Source organism: Anastrepha obliqua, chromosome 1 (genome assembly GCF_027943255.1).
Source record: "Anastrepha obliqua isolate idAnaObli1 chromosome 1, idAnaObli1_1.0, whole genome shotgun sequence".
Classification (NCBI taxonomy): domain Eukaryota; kingdom Metazoa; phylum Arthropoda; class Insecta; order Diptera; family Tephritidae; genus Anastrepha; species Anastrepha obliqua.
In genome coordinates, this window is record NC_072892.1 from 74761397 (window position 1) to 74782830 (window position 21434).

The 21434-nt window shown below is 37.5% G+C and overlaps 1 protein-coding gene across 3 annotated transcripts in view; it reads right to left on the reverse strand.

Annotated features, from left to right (window-relative positions):
• LOC129244366 (filaggrin-2) overlaps nucleotides 1-21434 on the reverse strand; it is a 72084-nt gene that overhangs the window by 22238 nt on the left and 28412 nt on the right. For 2 of the 3 annotated variants that reach the window (XM_054881988.1, XM_054881993.1), the window contains 6 exons: nucleotides 20210-20715; nucleotides 12923-12987; nucleotides 3592-3739; nucleotides 2944-3392; nucleotides 2564-2889; nucleotides 2032-2502 (listed from right to left, as the gene is read on the reverse strand). In XM_054881988.1, coding sequence (XP_054737963.1) covers nucleotides 2032-2502; nucleotides 2564-2889; nucleotides 2944-3392; nucleotides 3592-3739; nucleotides 12923-12987; nucleotides 20210-20715 — 1965 coding nt within the window. The remainder of the gene's footprint in view (nucleotides 1-2031; nucleotides 2503-2563; nucleotides 2890-2943; nucleotides 3393-3591; nucleotides 3740-12922; nucleotides 12988-20209; nucleotides 20716-21434) is intronic. The other variant, XM_054881999.1, reaches the window with a different exon arrangement.

Below are 21434 nucleotides of genomic sequence, written 5' to 3' on the forward strand. Positions count from 1 at the left end.
GTGGAGCATAGTAAACGCGCCTTACTATAAGTTACTATAAGAACTGTGACTGAAGTAACGAAGCAATTTGCCATAGCTCAAAAACAACGACTAAAGTATCATGTCAACGATGCAGCAACCGCTTACTTCGGATATGTTACCGGAACAACCCGGATTTATATCCGGAACAGGACTGTCAGGACAGCAGCATTTCCCGTACAAATAGCCAAATTGATAGGATAATCGTTAGATTGTCAAAACAGGGTCCCAGCAAGAATGCTGCTGACATACATTGAGAAATTTTAGTTTACAAAGAAAATCCAATAACGAAAAGAACGATTGCGCTTCGATTGGTAGGGCCTCACGGTCGAAAGGCACACAAGTGCCTTTAGTAACAACATCGCAAAGACAACGCTGAATTGGGTTTGCTCGAGAGCACATATCCTGGACTTAAAATCAGACGCGTAACGTGATATTTTATTAAGCAATGAAACGAATATAAATAGAGTTGATCCATATGGTAGCAAGTATAGGGTGGACCATGTAAAATTTGCTTTTCGAACCGACTATAAAAAAAAAAAAAACTAATCAATATTTTTTCAAACTTTTTTTTTATGAAAAATAATATCGTTCAAAAGACTGCCTAAAGCCAGTCGTGGCAGTCTTTTGAGGCCATTCGATCAACCCAATTTTTAAGCACATTTTCGATTGTTTGGGCTCCAATTTCATAAATGGCAACTTCGATTTCGTGTTTTAAAGCATCAACCGTCTTTGGATGGTTCGCATAGCATTTGTCCTTAACGGCTCCCCACAAAAAATAGTCCAACGAGCTTAAATCACAGCTCCGAGGCGGCCAATTAATATCGGAATTTCGGCTGATTATTCGGTTTTCAAAAACGGTAGTCAAAAGTTCGAGTGTAACTTTGGCAGTGTGACAAGTTGCACCGGCCAATTGATATCGGAATTTCGGCTGATTATTCGGTTTTCAAAAACGGTAGTCAAAAGTTCGAGTGTAACTTTGGCAGTATGACAAGTTGCACCGTCCTGTTGAAACCAAATGTCGTCCATGTCATCCTCTTCAATTTTTGGAAACAAAAACTCCTTGAGCATGTCACGGTAACGCTCGCCATTTACTGTAACCGCGGAAGAAGAAGAAGACTCACCACTTTGGAAATAGGTTTTCAATATTTCCCAATTTTGTTGAAGCGTATAGCCTCCCATTTCGTAAATGTCAAACCTTTAAGTAAATTATGAACACATTTGACATGTCATTTGTGTTACCATTCTCAAAAAAATAGGTGGTTCAAAAAGCAAACGCTATATGGCCCTGTACGTGCGGCAGGCAAAACGTGCAGCATTCGACCTCAAGTTCGTTTCACCGATCATAAAGTACGGAGGAAGCTCAATAATGGAGTGGGGTTGCTTTTCGTGGAACAGTATCGGGCCAATTCATCGTATTGAAGGTAATATAGAAGCGGTCAAGTACGTTCAGAAACTTCAAAGTGTATGCTACCTTATGCGGAAGAGAATTTACCGGCGATTTAGAAAACAGACAATGATCCGAAGCACACTTCACTTTCGTGAGGCAGAAGACAATTTGTTAACTGTTCTGGATTGGGCATCTTAAAATTTAACTAAATTCTTCAAAAGAATTACTAAGAATTGTAAAGGTGGGATAAGTGTATCATTTGGATTTTCATCTCGACTGAATGCAGTATAGCACGGAACTATAGGATGTAAATCTCCTCACGTATTGTTAAGGAAACATTTGACATATCAAAAATAATGATGCTTTTTAATAGTATGTGAATAATTAGGAATAAATTGATTAAATTCAGAACTTCCAAAACAAGTTGTGAATATTTGAACGTGGTAAAATAAGAAAAGTGATTCGCCTCGATTGTTCCCCATTGTTCTGAGATAAATATTAAACACTCCCAAAACCTTGATAAAAAAATATGCATAAGTATGCCTTCAAGATCTTTTAATTTGGCACAAGCACTGCAGCTCATAGGCCATAAGTCACCAACAAATCCTAGTTGGAATACTCACCAGGCTAGTTGAGTTATGACGCATCAAACCAGCAGAACGATTATCTTGACTACTCTGGTAAAGATGATGCGATGGCTGCTGTTGTGTTGGTGTTTGCTTGTGATGTGTGCGCGCATTTGTTGACAACGGCTGCTTGCTGCGCGAATCATTCGAACTGCGCGAAGAATGTGTCAGCGCGCCACCAATATTATCCGATGAAGGAAAATTTTCCATACCCACCGTAGTGCTTGTAAGGTTATTTGGTGATGTCGAGGAGGAGGCAGCGACAACATCACTTAAATGCGGCGATGTGGATTTATTCAAAGTCATACGCTCCAAATTCAAAAGTTCTAGGCTACAAGAGAAATCTTGCTTGCAGTGTTGGGTATGTGAAGAAGCTATCGGTGAATGACCGGGAGAGTGCAATGTACTATTCGTGACAGAACCGCTGCCGAGCACATTATTCGCGGTTTTTGAGGGTTTAGATTTTATCTACAAACCAAAAAATTTTTAGAGAATTATATGGACTGATAAATTTGATAAAGCAACACACCTGAGGACTAATTGGACTCTGCGGACTTGAATCACTCGAATGCTTCTTACAACTTCCGATGCCACTAGTTCCAAGACCACCACCTCCAGTACCATCGCCACTTGCCGACTTGACGGCGGCAGTGTGACGCCTGCGCGACAAAGGCGTATTTTCTACGGATTTGAAATACTTTTCATGCATTGAATCATCGCTAGCCGCTCCACCATTCGCTTCGCCGCTGGACTTGCGATATGACTTACCGTGGTGGCCAGTAGCTGTGGAGTTAACGGATGATGACATGAAACTGCCAGAGCGCGCCAATGACACCTTATATTCTCGATCATGTTCTGTAGTAAAAAAAAAATTAATTAATCTCACAAAAAACAAACATGTATACTTACCGCCTGCATATTCTGCCGTACCACGGTGCCGTCCCCCCGAACTTCCACCGCCACTGCAACGTTGCACGCGTTGTGTCTGCTGCTGCGAGTGTCTTTGATGCGCATATGCCAGTGGCGGATATTGACCAGCTGGGTACTGACCGCTACCGCTGCTCATACTTGAGCCCACCACGCTGCTGCCACTTTCGGGTGAGATTTTCCTCTTTGGCTGCGGTGTATGCGCCGAATGCGTTGGCGGGGCAATGTCCGACGACTTGGACGAGCAGTAGCCTGGAAAATTATGTCCCGGAAAAAGTTGTTGCTGCTGCGGTGAATGTGTTTGCGTTGGCGGCTGTTGATAATGACGATCGAAATATGTATCGCTTGTAACACCACTATTACCGCCGCCACCGTAGGATGATGTATGCGGTAAATTATGTGAACTACTGCTCTCTTGAAACAAATCAAAGCTATAACACGTGTTTTCAAGCAAATATGTAGTAAGTATGTTGATTATTGTTGATGTGGACGACGTAGTTGAATGCAAGCGATATAAGTGGATTTTCGATCAGTAGACAAAATTCGGCATTGTAAAACCATGAAATGAGATGAAAATCGCGTTGGGAGTAAAAAAATTTGTATCAATAAAAGCAGAAATATTGCGCTTACCTGCCCTCTTTACGTGTACGCTGCTTCTGTAGTGAACTTAAGAGTAAGTTCTCACCAACGCCAGCTTCATTAAAGCGTCGATAACCATGTATACTAGACAGACTGGAATCGCTGGACTTTCCAGACTCTTTGTAGTGATTTGATGAATCTGCGTTTGTTTGTGGAGGAAGTGAATAACAAATTTAATAACAAATGTGGTTACAAAACATAAATCATTATTTCGAATAAAGAATATCAAACTTTTCGTGTGGTTCAGGGTAGACACCTTTCAAACTATAATTTTATTTCCTCGCATACTGCCTTTGCGTAGTGCGAAGCTTAGCCGATTCGTTAACTAGACTTTATCAATGGATATTGGTGTATATGTGTAAGTACGAATATTGAAGAATTACACCTCATTCCATTTGGGTTGCTTTTTGAACAATAAGCAATACATTGTACGATTTCAATTTATCATTTTGTAAGCCAGTTGAAACTCACTCAACTTAAGGGGACAGATACAAACATATTTTGTTTTTTTTTTTCATAAAATGTTAATATTATATAATCCTTTAAGAATATGTCCAAAAAAATTTTAGATGGTAAATTTTTTATATTATAGAAGTCAACCGTGACGACTCTATTCTTTGCGCTCGAGCGCTGGGAGAGGTATACAGCGCACGCTGTATTCAAACCAAGGCAGTTCACGTTAACAAAAGTGTTCACGTTTTGGAATGCCCAAAAAGACTAAGTAAATATTTTTTCACATTCAAATTCACATTTTATTCTTGTTTTCGTTACATATTAATTGAAAATTAAGTCATACAATGGCTTTATTTAAAAAAATCAGTCATCCTTTTTTGTATCTTCTGTTTTTCTAAAACTTGAAGCACAGTTTTCTCCCTTAACCGTCTTAGCACAGTCATATCATTTTGATCAACGTCTTCAAGACCAGCCCATATTAACGCCTTGTTGAAAATTTCAACTGCTTCAATCGGCTTAATTTTCTCCAGTTGCTTTGATACGCTGTCATCATCGGATTCGTCCTCTTGTTGATGATCCTCATCTGCATTGCCCTCCTCGATATCTTCATTCTATTCATGAATGGCTGGTAACGTGAATTCAATCCGAAATTTTTAATAAAAAAAAGTTTTTTCAATAACCCACATACATATCTTTGAGCATATCTGCGAACACGAACGAACCTCAGGATTTAAACTACTAAGGAGATCGACGGTGTTGCTCCTCAAGGAGCGAAGCTCACTTCCCATTTTTCTTTTAAAGCCGCCAACGGAACATTATCTTCGGGATCATCATTGTTTACCGCAAAATTGAAAATACTGTTCCAGCTCTTAGCTAATGTTGCTTCACCAACACGAAACCAAGCTGCATCCAAAAGATGTATAGCTGTTTTTAAGTTCATTTTTTTCAACGACTCGAACAAATCAGACTTTGTCGCTGCTATTGAGGCTAGAAGGCTGTTTCTGTAATGCAACTTAGTGATTTTTATTGCATTCTGATCCATCGGTTGAATGAGGGGAGTAACGTTTGGTGGCATAAACATTGCCGAAATTTGCCCATTCTCCATTCTCAGTTCAGCTTCATTTGGGTGAGAAGGAGCGTTGTCGATTAGGAAGAGAGCTTTATTTGGTAAGGCTTTCTGCTTTAAAAACGATGTAACCTTAAAAAACAACCAGTTAACCTAAAAAATGGGACAAAACTTAATAGGAATATTCACCTGTGGAACAAATGACTCATGAAAGAAACCATTGCTTGAAAATAGCCGACGTTATCCAGGCGGATTTCGAGCTCTAATAATCGGTGGGACACTGAAAGTTTTTAAAGCGGCGTGGATTCTTCGCCTTTACAATTACCAAAAGCTTAAGCTTGTGGGATCCAGTGGCGTTTGAACAGCATGAAAACGTGATTCGCTGCTTCTCGGACTTTACCCCTGGGTCTCTCTTCTCCAAACTTGACGCGTACGTTTTCTCTGGCAAAAGTCTCCAGAATAACCCCGATCCATCAGCATTATATAACTGATCGTTGCACAATTTCAATTCGGCCATTTTAGCTTTAAGTTTTTCTATAAACGGAGGTTGGGAAGACAGTATTTCACCTGATATTTTAAGAAAACGAATACCGTACCTCTTCTTGAATCCTTGGGGCCATTCATCACTAGGGAAGAAGTTTGCTTCATTTTCTTTAAATTTTGCATGCAGTGTTTTTGTCTTCTCTTTCAACAATAGAGCACTTACTGGCCAGTTTTTATCTCGCATTCGGATAAACCAACGATAAAGAGCTCTCTCCATTTTGGGCAACTCTGAAGAACGCAGTATTTTTCTATTTCCAGGTCCACAATACGTATTGTTTACGCATTTTAAAATCACTTGCTTTTTCGCTTTAATGTTACAAATTGTTGATTATATTTCTTTGCTAAAATCGTCATGAGCCTTTTTTTAAAAAGCCGAGAATTTTAGCCTTTTGTTTTAATGTCAAGCACACGGGTTTTTTAGAACTTATTTTCACCAGAAAACATAAGACGAAACACTCTTTGCAAAACCAAAACCGCGACTGAAATATTTTACTCCTTACATGCAATTACGAATAAAATGCCTGTTTTATAATTAGGGGATTCCCCAATTTCAGAATTACTTTAGATCAATGTAAACTACATTCAAATAATTGTGACGTTTATTGTTCATGTTATAGAGCTTTTTGGGTTTATTCACGTTTTAGAGTAGTCAATGCACAAAAATGTCTGTTCACGTTTAGGGGTGTTCACGCTTTAGAGCGTTCTCGTTATCGAGCGTATTCAAACTTTAGACACGTTTTTCTCACAACTACAGGGTGGCCGATATGAAGTGTTACCTATTCTAATTAGTTTGTATTGATTTCAAAGACAAAATTTTTCAAAAATGATCACAATTTTAACATATATTCACTTTAGCTCGATATGACCGCCTTTGAAATGAGTTGCATGCTGCACGAATGTGATCTTGAGGTATTTTTGCCCATTCTCGTATAATCGCTTTTTTCAGCGCATCCATACTGATATATTTTTTAATCCTCACCTTGCTCTCCAAAATGGACCAGATGGGATAGTCCATGGGATTTGCGTCTGGCGAATTCGAAAACCATTGTGTGGACGAAATGAAATATGGAACATGATTTTTTAACCATTCTTGGTTCACACGAGTTTTATGAGACGGTGCCGAGTCCTGTTGGAACGTCCATGGTCTACGACCGAAATGTTTGCGTGTCCACGGCTCTAAAGCAGCTTCTAAAACATTTTCCCGATAATAAGTCGCATTCACTTTAACACGATAAAAACGATTGACTCGGTAAAAACGATTGGAGAGCATCCGTCAGCGATCACTGCGGCCCAAACCATTACTTGCGATGGGAAATTGCTTCGAGAGGCCATACGTAGGCTCAAATTCTCGTATGAGCGTTCGGTCAAGTAAACACGATCGTTTTGAGTGTTTATGAACTGTTCAATTGGGAAATTTTTTTCATCAGAAAACACAATGTTAGGAAATTCGCCACGTTCGTGCAAGCGCAACAACTACTTTGCTCTTTCGCGCCGCACTTTTTTTTGCTGGAACTTGTAAGCCTTGACCTTGAGCTCATTTTTCAATATGCCTCGAATGCTGTCTTGCGATATTTTCAGTTCTTTGGCCATTTTTCTTCCACTTCGACGTGGATTTCGTTCAAGTCGAGCCTTCACTTTCCGAACCATTTCGGCGGTTGTTGCGGTTTTTTTTGGTCCACCTCCATAGCGTTTTGCAATGCTACCAGTATCATTCTAACGTTTTATAGTGCGATACACAAACATTTTATTCATTTTGAGGTGACTGAGCTCACGAACAATGGCTAGTTGTGATTTTCCACCCAAATATAACGCAACCACACTATTACGTTTGAATTCCATCACAGAAAAAAAAAAATTCAACAAAACTGAGACGCAAATGCTTTCGATGGCTTATAAACAATATATTGAACTGTCATTAGAACAATTTTGACGTTGATGTCATGAGTTGTTGTATAGATACAGGGTGGGCCATATAGCGTTTGCTTTTTGAACCACCTATTTTTTTGAGAATGGTAACACAAATGACATGTCAAATGTGTTCATAATTTACTTATAGGTTCGACATTTACGAAATGGGAGGCTATACACTTGAACAAAATTGGGAAATATTGAAAACCTACTTCCAAAGTGGTGAGTCTTCTTCTTCTTTTCTGATTTTCACATCGCTGGCTACGTCAATAAGCAAAATTGTCGGATAGGAGCCCAGAAAATCCACACGTTACTGTAGAGAAGCAAATGCATCCACAACGAGTCACTGTTTGGTGCGGTTTTTGGTCTGGCGGCATCATCGGGCCATTTTTTTTTTTTCGAAAATGAGCGAGGAGCCGCGGTTACAGTAAATGGCGAGCGTTACCGTGACATGCTCAACGAGTTGTTTCCAAAAATTGAAGAGGATGACATGGGCGACATTTGGTTTCAACAGGACGGTGCAACTTGTCACACTGCCAAAGTTACACTCGAACTTTTGACTATCGTTTTTGAAAACCGAATAATCAGCCGAAATTCCGATATCAATTGGCCGCCTCGGAGCTGTGATTTAAGCTCGTTGGACTATTTTTTGTGGGGAGCCGTTAAGGACAAATGCTATGCGAACCATCCAGAGACGATTGATGCTTTAAAACACGAAATCGAAGTTGCCATTCATGAAATTATAGCCCAAACAATCGAAAATGTGCTTAAAAATTGGGTTGATCGAATGGCCTACTGTAAAGCCAGTCGTGGCAGTCATTTGAACGATATTATTTTTCATTCATAAATGACAGTGTTCAATCTTCAAAATAAAAAAAAAGTTTGGAAAAATATTGATTAGTTTTTTTTTTTATAGCCGATTCAAAAAGCAAATTTTACATGGCCCACCCTATACTTGCTACCATATGGACCCAACTCTATTTATATTCGTTTCATTGCTTAATAAAATATCACGCGTCTGCTTTTAAGTCCAGGATATGTGCTCTCGAGCAAACTCAATTCAGCGTAATATATGCACTAAATCTTGTTTTTGTCCTACAACTTTTGTTGTTGTAATTTTTTTTTTTTTTTTGTTGTTTTCTAGTAATTAGTAGAGAATCAAATACTAATTTAAAAACATGAAATTAAAATATATGGTTTTGTTATAAAAGACTGAAATAAAATCCATATTATAACAAAATGCTTTGTACACTTTATTTTGACGCTCACAGTACGTATTCGGAATTTTAAATCGTGATAGGCTTTGCAAAGGCATCGTTATCCAAACGAAAACGTGTAATTTAACATTCATGCTGTTAGAAAAATTCGATGGTTTCGGTCGTTTTCACTTTATGTGTAATAAAATACGAAAAGATTTTTAAAATATGGGTGAAAAGTCAAAATATGCTACTTTTGAGGAAGGAAAATAATATTTAATTTACGGAATGAAGGAAAAACATTAAAAGAGATATCAAATTCCACAAGAAGAACCATTTAAGCAATCCACAGCATTTTGCAGAGAAATTCCAGAAATTAATAGGAATATCACTGATATTAGCAGAATAAACGTTAGTGATGAAACTGTGCGAAGAACGCTTAAAGCTGCTAGGTATAAGAGCGAACTCCACGCGTTAAGCCGCTTATAAGTAAAACAACAAAACCGAAAAAAGCGTTTGGAATTCGCAAAAAAGTACAGTGATCGTAACAACGCGTTTTGACCAAAAATATTGTAATATTTAGTGATGAGACTAAATCTAACATTTTTCAAATTATACGATGCATTTGAAATTCACCTTTCGCCAAACTTTCTTACCACAATCTGGCCGAAAAATGTTAAATTTAGCACCGTATAATTTGAAATTCACCTTTCGCCAAACTTGAGCCTTCGGGTTATTGTATTGCATTGGATCTTCCATCAAGATAATGGATCAAAGCATACAGCTCACAATACGACGCTTTGGTATTATATAACACCCCGAATATTTTGGGGACACCACCTCAGTCACGGATCTAAATTACGCAAATAATGGGCATAGATATCAGATATGAGAACGCGAAAGTTAGTTTTCTCAATGCAGAAAATAAAGGGTTTTCCAATAACAGGTGTTATTTTGAATAGCCCGCTATTTCGGTAGATGTAACTTTTGAAGCAGTCATTTTTTGATATCTGACAATTAGAAACTACGTCATTAATAAAAATGGAACGATACACGCTTAAACAACGCATTGAAATAATTAAAATTCACTATAAAAATGGTGAAAATTTGGGAGAGACGGTTCGTAAAACTCGAACCTTGTCGGTCCGCAATACAGAAATTGGTGAAAAATTCGAGCTATTGGGACAAGTTAGTGATGTGAAGAATAAAACCCGTGCACGTTGCTCTAGAACAGCCCAAAATATTGCTGTTGTAGCCGAAAGTGTTGAAGAAAACCCAGGTTTGCCCATTCCTCGTCGTTCTTTAGAATGAAGCATTCCACAAACGTCATTACACCGTATTTTGCATAAAGAATTGGATCTTAAGGCTTGTAAAGTCTAGTTAACACAAAAACTCAAGCCGGCCTATCATCAACAACGTCGTGTCTTTGCATTGGGTCGTTGAAATCATCTTGAGTGATGAGGCCTATTTTCACCTCGGTAGCTTCGTCAACGTTACGGTGAATGGATTGCGCTATCGAGAGATGATTAACGATTTTTTATGGCCGGAATTGGATGGTATTGATCTAGACAACGTTTATTCCCAACAAGGCGGCGCTACGTGCCATACAAGCAACGAAACCATTGATCTTTTACGAGAATAACACCTCTTATTGGAAAACCCTATATTAAGAGAAGTATTAAACTAAAAGGATAAGCTACTAGATAATAATTAAAAAATACCATGAATTATATGTATGTATGCCTGGAATTGTTTTTTAAATATTAAACTTTTGTTACATGAAACTTTGCACGCTACGCTTTTGCTCTAATCTTCCCTCTTTTTCCACTCAATTTATAACAGTATAAACTGTCTGGCGGGTTACCGAAAATATTTCAGACAACTCCTACACTTTTATCTAAGTGGTATTATAATATGTATAATAAATGCGTTATATCAAAGTATAATATTTTGCCAGACATTTTAAAAACACAGTTTTTAAATATGAAGTCCAAATAAAGCAAACATTTTTCACTGATTGATAAAGGGTTTTTCAATAAGGGCGGGTAGATGTTGAAATGGAATAAAATTTTGATAATAAAGTTTTATCATTTGAACGTGCTGTTCAATCGTGTAACTTGCCATGGTGATTTGGCATAAACAACTGAATAATAAACAAAAGATTTGACAGATGTCACCAAAACAAAATGGCTGCCACAAGGCGCCAAAATCGACCCGCGCAAATTGAAAACCCCTTTAAAACGAAAGCATCAAAGTTATCCTTACAAAGCAGAGATAACGGTAAATTGAACTTAATCGCGGAACACATTCTAAATTGAAATTGAAAAATCAAAATGTAAAAACAGTTTATTGTCGAAATAGTGTGTTATTTGTTTTTGTTGCTTTAGTTGTTGTTTTTCCAAAGAATTTAAGTTTTTTTATTCGTTCCCTTTAAATGCTGTGAATAAATGGGAATCAGTACAAAAAAGAAGTCAAAGGTAAATAAGGAGTGCTATTTTTTGCTATTGAAATCGAAAAATTGAATTTATTTTCAAACTCAAAACTCATTATTGACATACTGTATGTACATATGTACATAGTAGAGTCATGTGCAAAAAAAAAACGGACAGCTAATTTACCCTATTTAAATTTCTATAGCTTGAGTATAAAGCTTCTTGGCGGTAAGTAGCTTTTTTTGTGTATAAATAGAACAGTTTTGAATTAATTTGTATCATAATTCAACCAATAAGTGAAATAGTTGATACGTGGCAAAATATCAAAAATATGCCAAGATCGAAGCAAATGGGAGCTGTCGTTAAGGGGCAAATTATTGCACTATCACAGCAAAAATTGTCCGTACGTCAAATTGCTGATGCGGATGATTAAGCGGATGTGTATCCAGGACCGTTTCAAATCTTCGGCAGACATCAGGAAGGAGTTCTTGGAAGCAACTGGCGTCGAAATAGAGTCATCTACTGTGCGTAGGATTGATAAATGCCGGTTTTGTAGGAAGACATCCCGCAAAAAAGACGTTTTTGAACGAAAAAATGCGTCAAAAACGATACCGATGGGCCAAAACTCATGAAAACTGGACAGTCGAGCACTAGAAGAATGTAATTTTTTCGGATGAATCCAAGTTTAACCTCTTTGGATCGGATGGTATCCACCATGTGAGGCGCAGATCTGGCGAAAGATATAAAACTGGATGCATACTGCCTACTGTAAGACAGTCAGTTGGTAGAATGGTATGGGGCTGCTTCAGCTATGACGGAACGAAAGCACTGGCTCTTATTGATGGTCGGGTGAACGGAGATGCTTACATTTCAATTTTAAATAGGCATTTAATACCTGTCATTGAGGAGCAGTATTCTCTAAGAACGGACGTTATATTTCAGGATGATTCTGCGCCATGCCACCGATCTCACAAAGTAAGTTATGATTTTTGTTAAATCTCCCGAGTGTTTTGTTTAAATGTCGAATCAAAAAACCAATGATTTATTCCTTATTTGTTGCAGGTAAAAGAATTTATGGAAAAAAACGGAATTGTCCAATTGGAATGGCCGGGTAACAGTCCCGACCTAAACCCAATTGAGAACCTCTGGGCCGTTGTAAAGAAGCAGGCAGCTGAAAAAAAGCCGAAGAACAAAACTGACCTGGATAACATTATAATGGACACTTGGCACAACGATATTTCGGAGGAATTGTTGCAAACCCTGGTTACATCAATGCCGAGACGTATTACAGCGGTAATTAAGGCGAAAGGCGGTGCGACCAAGTATTAAAACTTCAAATTATAACATTTATAATGAAATAATTAATTTTGTTTTGAATTAATTAGCTGTAAGATTATATAACAAGGATAAACTAATAATAAAACATTCGTTATTGACTATGCTAAAACAAATAAAGTATGAAAATATTAAAAACACGTATGAAATTTATTGATTTTATTTCATACTTTTGTATTAGAAACTCAATGGAATATAACCCCATTCAAACATATTTGATAAAATCCATACTACTTCAAAAAATGGAGTTTTCAGACTGTCCGGTTTTTTTTGCACAGCACTGTATATACATATGTACTATACTTATATGTTCATTTGAATCCGAATGTTTGAATTCGTTTACATTGGTTTATGTATGTATTTATTTACATATATAGAAAATAGCTTACCTTGTGAGCGCCTCGAGGCGAATGGTTTCATGTCCGTAAACGAAGATGAATCACCCGTTCCAACGCTGCAGAACGAATCAGCGAATTCCATGTTTTACCATATGTATGGGTATGCGGTCGTGTGACAAAAATGGAATCACATAATTTCAACAATGAACGCCGCGAAGTGCAAAGTAGTGAGTTATGGGAGAAAAGTGATATATGAAAATAAAAAATAGTTTCAATTAAATTTACTCTCCACATACATTTTACATACATACACACATACGTATGCAACTATTGCTATATTATACTTTTATTTACTCTCTTCAAACTATAGAAACAAATTATTAAATTTTTTATACAATAACAGCTCAAAACAAATGCAGCTTTTCGAAAACAAAATGAAAATTATGTTACACCAATACCAAAGAACGTTAATGTATAGAGAAGTCTCAATGACAAGAATGCGTGAAATTTTCAGAGGTACTTGTCCCACTAAGACTAATCACCACAGACACATTTTTCACCAAAAGTTAACAGCAAGAGGCTGAATTATGTAAATTAGCAGCAGTCGAGTAGAATTCGTTTGAGATTAGAAGCAAAGAATGTTAACGCTGTAGGCTAGCTTCTTAATAGACCATTAATATAATTGAATTTTTTTCCAATCATCCAAAATACTATAAGGTTGTCAAAAAAGTCTTGCGGTATTTCCGCAAGCTTGTCTTTGCAACCGCGTAGTTCTAGATGTATTCGTCGCATCGGTTCACGCTAGAGCTTTTTGGAAAGCTCTTTTCACGTGCTAACACGTGTTTGATTAATTGTTGTTTGCTTTTAGTCGTTCGTGAGTTATAGCGTGTTTGGAGCAAAATAAAGAGAAAATACGGCATATTTTACAGTACTACTACGATAAAGGCAAAAATGCATCTCATGCTGCCAATAAAATTTGTGCAGTTTATGGACCCGACACAGTTTCCATTTCCACCGCACAACGATGGTTTCAACGTTTTCGTTCTGGGGCAGAGGTGATCGAAGATGCGCCACGGTCCGGAAGGCCTGTCGTCAAAAATTGCGATAAAATCGCTGAATTGATCGAAAGAGACCGGCATAGTAGCAGCCGTAGCATCGGCCAAGAGCTGGGCATAAGTCATCAAACCGTTATAAACCATTTGAAGAAGCTTGGATTCAAAAAGAAGCTCGATGTATGGGTTCCACACGACTTGACGCAAAAAAACATTTTTGCCCGTATGGATGCATGCGAATCGCTTCTGAATCGCAACAAAATCGACCTGTTTTTGAAGCGGATGGTGACTGGCGATAAAAAGTGGGTCACTTACGACAACGTGAAGCGCAAACGGTCGTGGTCGAAAAGCAGTGAAGCTGCCCAGACGGTGGCCAAGCCTGGATTGACGGCCAGGAAGGTTCTTCTGTGTGTTTGGTGGGATTGGCAGGGAATCATCCACTATGAGCTGCTCCCCTATGGCCAAACGCTCAATTCGGACCTGTACTGCCAACAACTGGACCGCTTGAATGCAGCACTCATGCAGAAGAGACCATCTTTGATCAACAGAGGCCGAATTGTCTTCCATCAGGACAACGCCAGGCCACACACATCTTTGGTGACGCGCCAGAAGCTCCGGGAGCTCGGATGGGAGGTTCTTTTGCATCCACCGTATAGTCCGGATCTCGCACCAAGTGATTACCACCTATTTCTGTCCATAGCGAACGAGCTTGGTTGTCGGAAGTTGTCCACAAAAGAGTCCTGTGAAAATTGGCTCTCCGAGTTTTTTGGCAATAGGGAAGCAAGCTTCTATAAGAGGGGCATTATGAAGTTGGCATCTCGTTGGGAACTCGTCATCGAACAAAACGGCGCATATTTGACTTAAATCGCATTATTATAACCAATTTTATGAACAATTGAAAATTCAATAAAAATACCGCAAGACTTTTTTGACAACCTTATACATAGAGAGATGATTCATTACCAGGCACACAGGATGATGGCATATACAAATATAAATATGTGAACTTATGTATATGTATGTATATGTTACCGTGAATGTCCGAAATAGGCGAATGTCGACTTTCACCGGTGAATGTCAACAGATACCAAATATATTACGTCGGCGAAAGATCGAATATTTTATTACATTATTGTACATTCGGACACTCTCCGGTGTGTGTCGACAATCACAGATGTGCTCTGGTGGAGGTCCGAAACAAAAGAGTCAAAAAACATGTGACTAGCTCTCTTCCGCCAAATCATTTGTTCTGCTCGGGGTCAATCAACTGTGTCAGTCGTATGCCAGCTCAGCGTTGCCAACCATACCATTTTAATGGTATCTATACCATGAAACTGAGTCCCATACCATATACCATGATGTCTATCATGGTATCATGGTATAACATTTTTTCCTCAGGAGAAACGGAATGAATGATTTGGGAAAAATTTTTTTTTCGATGCGATTATTTAAAATTTTTATCTTAGTTTTTGGACAATTTTATCGATGACACGGCTTCAGTCCGTGACTGAATCATTTGTATACCGTTCTTTCGCAGCTACAATTGAAGTGATCAATCGGTTTATTCTATTCTATTTTGAATTGTTGATAGCTATATTCTGTCCATGAAAGTAGAGGTGTAAGAATGGAAAGCTAGATACTAATCACATTCCGAGAGCGCCACAAAAATTCATTAGAACCTCCGGTCGATCAAATCACATCCGTCCAATTGAAAACTCTCTTTATGATAAGCCGAAGGAAACTAGAAGTACAGCAGTTGACAGCGGGGAAGAGGATGGCGGAGATAATTCTATTTTCGAAGATGTCTGAATCGGATTCTATAGCTATTGAATAACTATTAATGTCATTGAGAAAAATTTATGTTGTTGAGAAGTTTATCATATAAAAAATTTGAATTTCCCTGAGGCACCCTGTTTTATCGGTAGATACCATTATTTTCCCTGAAATACCATCATTTCTCCCTCTCCATACCATGATCCGAGCGCTACGGGTTGGCAACGCTGTGCCAGCTTTGACAACGCGAGCAACGTTTTCTTAATTTTTTCCGGTACCCTATCTTATATTTATTATAATATATAAAAATGAAATGATGTTCGTTTGTACGCATTTTTTTGGGCCGATACGAGGCCAATTTTATTCGTTCTTTTTTCATATTATAGGGATCCACTAGGGGAAGGTTTTTAGCAAACAAATTTTTTTTTAAATATTTTCTTCATATAAAAAAAGAAAAAATCAAAATATTGTATATTACAAATTGTATTTTTACTGAAAATTGCCGCAGAACTTGCTCGATTCTTAGATTAAGTTTCGAATTAACATTAATTTTATGTGTACAACTTTTTTTGAATAAATATACGAATTTTTCGTTATTGTGAAACGATTTGTGTCGTGTTGCTAAGTTGCAAATTTTTTTCGACGGAGAGTAAACATAAACACAGAGGTTTGTACGCTCTTTATGAAGAGAAATGCTTTAGTACACATACACGAACGCCGAAATACTGATTTGTGTTTTGTGTGCAGTTCATTTGTGAGAGCAACAAGTGTGTTGACCAAGGATAATAGATTTACCAAGGTTTGCCAGACAAGAAAACAGTTATTCGCCTCTCAGAGAATTTGACAGAAGTTGTTTTTGGGTTTACGTCAAACGAAATATACATTTTGTAAGAACAAAGGAAATGTTTAAACGGTTTGTTTACGTTTATTGTTTTTCATATAGAAATGTATATACATACATATGTATGTAAATGCTGTCGAATACATAAACTATAAATTGACATACAATATAAAATAAGTGTTGATTTATCTTAAACCGTTTTTTTTTCTGAATGCAAATACCTCCTATTGGCATGTACATACATATTATGTACTTGAGGTAACGTACTTGTAATGAAAAACTTCATGAATTACTTTCAGAACTTTATTAAAATTAATTCGCGTCGCGCGCATGCACAAACCACTGCGTATTTATCCTCCCCACGTGACTCGCCATCAATTCTCGGCGCAAAATTTTTTTTTTCGTTTTTAAATTTTTTTTTTTTTAATCTAATCGTAAAAAAATGTGTAATAAATTTTATGTATCCGCTTATCATTTCAAAAGTAACAAAATGTTAAAAAAATAAGCAGTCAAAGAAATAAACGCATCGCCTGTTTTTCCTCGCCACATGTTCGACTCGATATCAATTCCCGGCGCCAACTTTTTTTATTAATTTTTTTTAATTAGTTTTTTTTTAATGTAATTGAAAAAAAAATTATGTAATAAATTTTAATGTCGAGGTGAGAAATGTGTTGTGTGATGAGGTGAAAGATGTGTGGTGTTTTCAATTTTAGTGTGGCCAAAACTCAGTGTAGTGTCTATAAAGTCGATGTTCTAAAATCCCTTACTACAAATCTTTCAAATCTCAATTGTACTAAAAAAGTTAACAGTAACATTTGCATCTTCTCATTCCATTAACATTCTCTGTTACTACAAACCTTTCAAATCTCAATTGTACTAAAAATAGTTAACAGTAACATTTGCGCCTTCTCATCCCATTAACATTCTCTGGTTCATATTTAATGCGGTGGTGTATCTTCACAGGGTCTACTCTGTAAAGTGATGCGAATAGTAAAGTAAACTACCGATATTTTTTTTAGTTGCCTTATTAATTATTCTCGAAATCATACTTTGTGTATATTACAATATATTTTTTATATTCATCCTGGAAACTCAGCAATTATCTTTTTTCGGAGCTCTATTCCAAACTTGTATCTTGCCATTATAAAGTTATTAAAGCACTGCTTAAATAAACACCAGAAAAATTATATTATATCTTCTGAACCATTTCAAATTATTTTTATTATTAAAATGTAAGTATAGAATATTAAAATAGGCAAGTTCTTATGAACACTATTTTGTCGGACTATTCCTATATTTATCTCTAAGTTGATACAATTATACATACAAACATATACAGCTAAATTTAAATAATCACTTTTTCTAAATTGTTTAATTTTAAGTTTGCAAGGTATAACAATTAATTAATTTTGAATTTTGTAACTTCCAACCGCATTTTAATATTAATAAATTAATTAATTAACGCACATTAAGTAGGAAATATGACATTTTGAGACCTCTGTAGTCTAGCGTAAGTGCACTAGCCTGCCATCCCAGAGGTTGCGGGTTAGAATACCACGTGAAGCACGGTCCACGCACTTTTCCAAATTTACCTACTTTCCCTCTTTCTAATAATTGTCCATCCCATTCCTTTTTCAAACTCATTCCTCATTCCTCAAACCCAAACTTATCTTTTCCATCCTCATTCCCGCACAATAGTTGCATTGTGGCTAGTAAAATAAGAAAAAAAAGAAACAAAGAAAAACACACAGTTACACATTGCATCAGTGGCGCCAGCAAGAGGATGGGGCAACCGCGGTAATAGCGCAGACACATGAACTTTAGCGAGGTCTCAACAATCTATGCGATCCTTCTTTAAAACACAGATGGCGCTCCAAGCAGTGAGAAGGCGTTGTTCCTAAGTTTCGGACTGGTAGGGCAAAGCTAATCCCCTACCCTGTCAGAAATCAAATAGATTAACGTTACCAACGCAAGACAAGTGTCTTGTCGAGACCCTATGCCCCCGAGAGGAGTGAACAAGGAGAAAAAAATTACATTTTACAAAACTTGTTATGTGGCATGTGATAACAAGTTCCTAGTCGTTCATGTTTAATTTCTTCTTATCCAAATATTTATGAAGCTCGCTTTACGACGAAATTTAGTATGCATACTAAACTAATATAAAATAATTTTACTTTCAATCAACATTGTGCAAAATTGAATTAAAAAAAAAAATGTTGCTATTCTATAAGGCAATAGTTGCATATGTTTCAGCCACCACTGAATGTGAACTTACATATTCACCCCTATTGCGAATGTAGACTGGCAGTAGAATATGTACATAGACTCTTGTCGATAGAGTCGATTTATTCTATTTTAATATTGTGTAACTTGATCGACAAAAAATTACTTTTTATTACATTGAAGTAAATATTATATTTTTTTAACAAAACCCAAATGAATGGATAGTATTGAGCTGTGGTTTAGTGATGAGACTGAAGGTGAAAGTTTGACGGAGTTGGCGAAATTTAGTAGGAAGTTAATCCTCTGGAGCTGGAGGAACATATGTAACATATGTTTTAAGTTTTTTAAGTTTTACTTAAGAAATTTAGTTACGTTATGTATCTGTACAGGTTTTTGAAAAAATTATCGTTTGCCGAAAGCTGCGTTTACGCATTTGCTTAAAATTTCAAAAAGGCAGGTGCCGTAAATAATATATCAATTCCCACAATTCTATGAGAGGTCCTAAGGTTCTGTACCCAAGGATCAAACCAACAAGGCGTGAGATCTCACTGGTGGTCCAAGGTTGTTTGGATCTGTTGCTATGGATTCCCATCTTATTTTTGCTTGTCTCTGCACAGATCCTTTTCCCTAAATCTTGATGAACCTGCAGCAGCCGGAGCAGGCGCTAAGAAATGGTTGTAAAGAAATATAAGAGATTGAAAACTGTTCGCAGTCGCTGATTTATCGAGCGATCGATACTCACAATAGCATCGATAATCCATAATCGTTCAATAGTCGTTTATCTACTGCCAGTCCACATTCGAAATAGAGGTGATTATGTATTTACATAATACAGAAATACTTTTCAAGAAGGCAATCTATCGTACAATAGAATAACTATAGGGTTTTTCAGTAAGAGCGCTTCAACTTTTTTTTCAATAAAACACAAACGGTTTGACTTTTTTAACTATTTTTTTTTTATTATCGAGTTTGAACATATACATTTAAGTATGAAATTCGATTTCTTTTGCATGACCACCGCGTGCACGTTTTACGAAGTCCAATCGTTGAACCCAATTTTCGACCACTCTTTTGCATAAATCGGCCGAAATTTCAGCAATTTCGCGTTCAATATTGGCTCTGGGCTCACAAATCGTCGCCGGCTTGTTACTGTAGACCAATGACTTCACATAACCCCAAAACGGGGCGGCTTGTTAAATGGACCGTAAAATGGCCGTAATGCTCCTAAAGTAGCAGCAACAGAGCGATTATTTTCATAAAAAATTTGCACGATTTGCAATCGTTGCTCAAGTGTGTAGCGTTCCATGATGAAATGTATACTAATGAAGTTTACAAATGACAAGCGAAAAATAAAAAATATTGCGTCGTTCGCCCTCCCTATCGGAAAAAAGTTGAAGCGCACCTATTAAAAAACCCTATATAAAGGGCACATACATATATACAACTCACCGAAAGCTATGACGACCACGTGGACTAGAAATTAATTCTGCGGAGAGCTTCTCCTCCGAACTTGCCTGCAGCGGCAAACTGTTGACTTTTGAATCACCCATGCCTCCTCCTCCCCGGTCTTCCACACCCGCGCTGCTACGTTTACCCGCACTTCCGCCACTACCACCAGTATTCGTATTATTCATGGCCACCAATCCTGCTGATTCACGTGCAGCGCTCCGTTGTGTACGCAACTTTCCGACCGCCGCCAATGGTGACTGTGATTGCGATTGGGATTGTGACTGTGAACCGGCGATATGTTGCGTTTGTGTACTGTTCTCCTTTCGATCACTCGGATCCGTATTTTGTTTGAGCGTTTGCAATTTTGCCAGCGGTATGATATCACATTTACTCGGCCGATGCCATACGGTCTTTTGTGTTGCCGCGTTGTAGTAGTAAAACCGTTGCGTATTCGTATCGAATAATTCCCACCACTGTGATGAGTCGGTGCGCTTAATTGGTACATCCTGTGGCACAATGAAAACAACAAGAGATGTGCAAATTGCATATATTAAAGTGAATTATAAAATTGAAAAAATTAGAAATGAGTACAGAGGCAACAATAAAATCGTAAAAAATGTAATAACAATGCTAACTAAATAGTGTTAGGTATTTACAGTATGTCAAGAATGAGTTTTGACATAGAAAATAAATTCGATTTATCGCGTTCAATAGCAAAAAATAGCAGACTCTACTTACAGTCGAAGTGTAACCAACTTCAGACCGCTCGCGCAGCTGATGCACGGGCATTTGCTGTCTGTTAGTTGGCTAAATGACAGTCCAGAGTATTGTTTACAAGTGCGTGGAAGCATTTTGCCGAGAGTAAACACGAAACAAGAAAATCAGTAATGGATTTCAAAAGTAATAGTGATATTGAATTATATTTGGCTGGAAAATTGTAGCCCACTCAAGGGCTACGACGCCAATGCTAACTCAGGTTAGTGTCGTTCGAAACTTTCCGGTAAACGCAACCAAACAAAAATGAGTGAGAAGTACGCGAAGCGTTTTGAGGCGGTATTTTTATGCACGCGTTCGAAAGGGCCGAAATTATCTTACGCCGCGGCTGAAAAAGTAAAAAAGTTTGTTGTGATGTGGAATCAGTGGTATAAGGTGTACAAAAATGTTGATGACTTTCAGTTGAGCGCGGCTTGAAGCAAGTGATGACAAAAAAGCAGGATAATGTGAT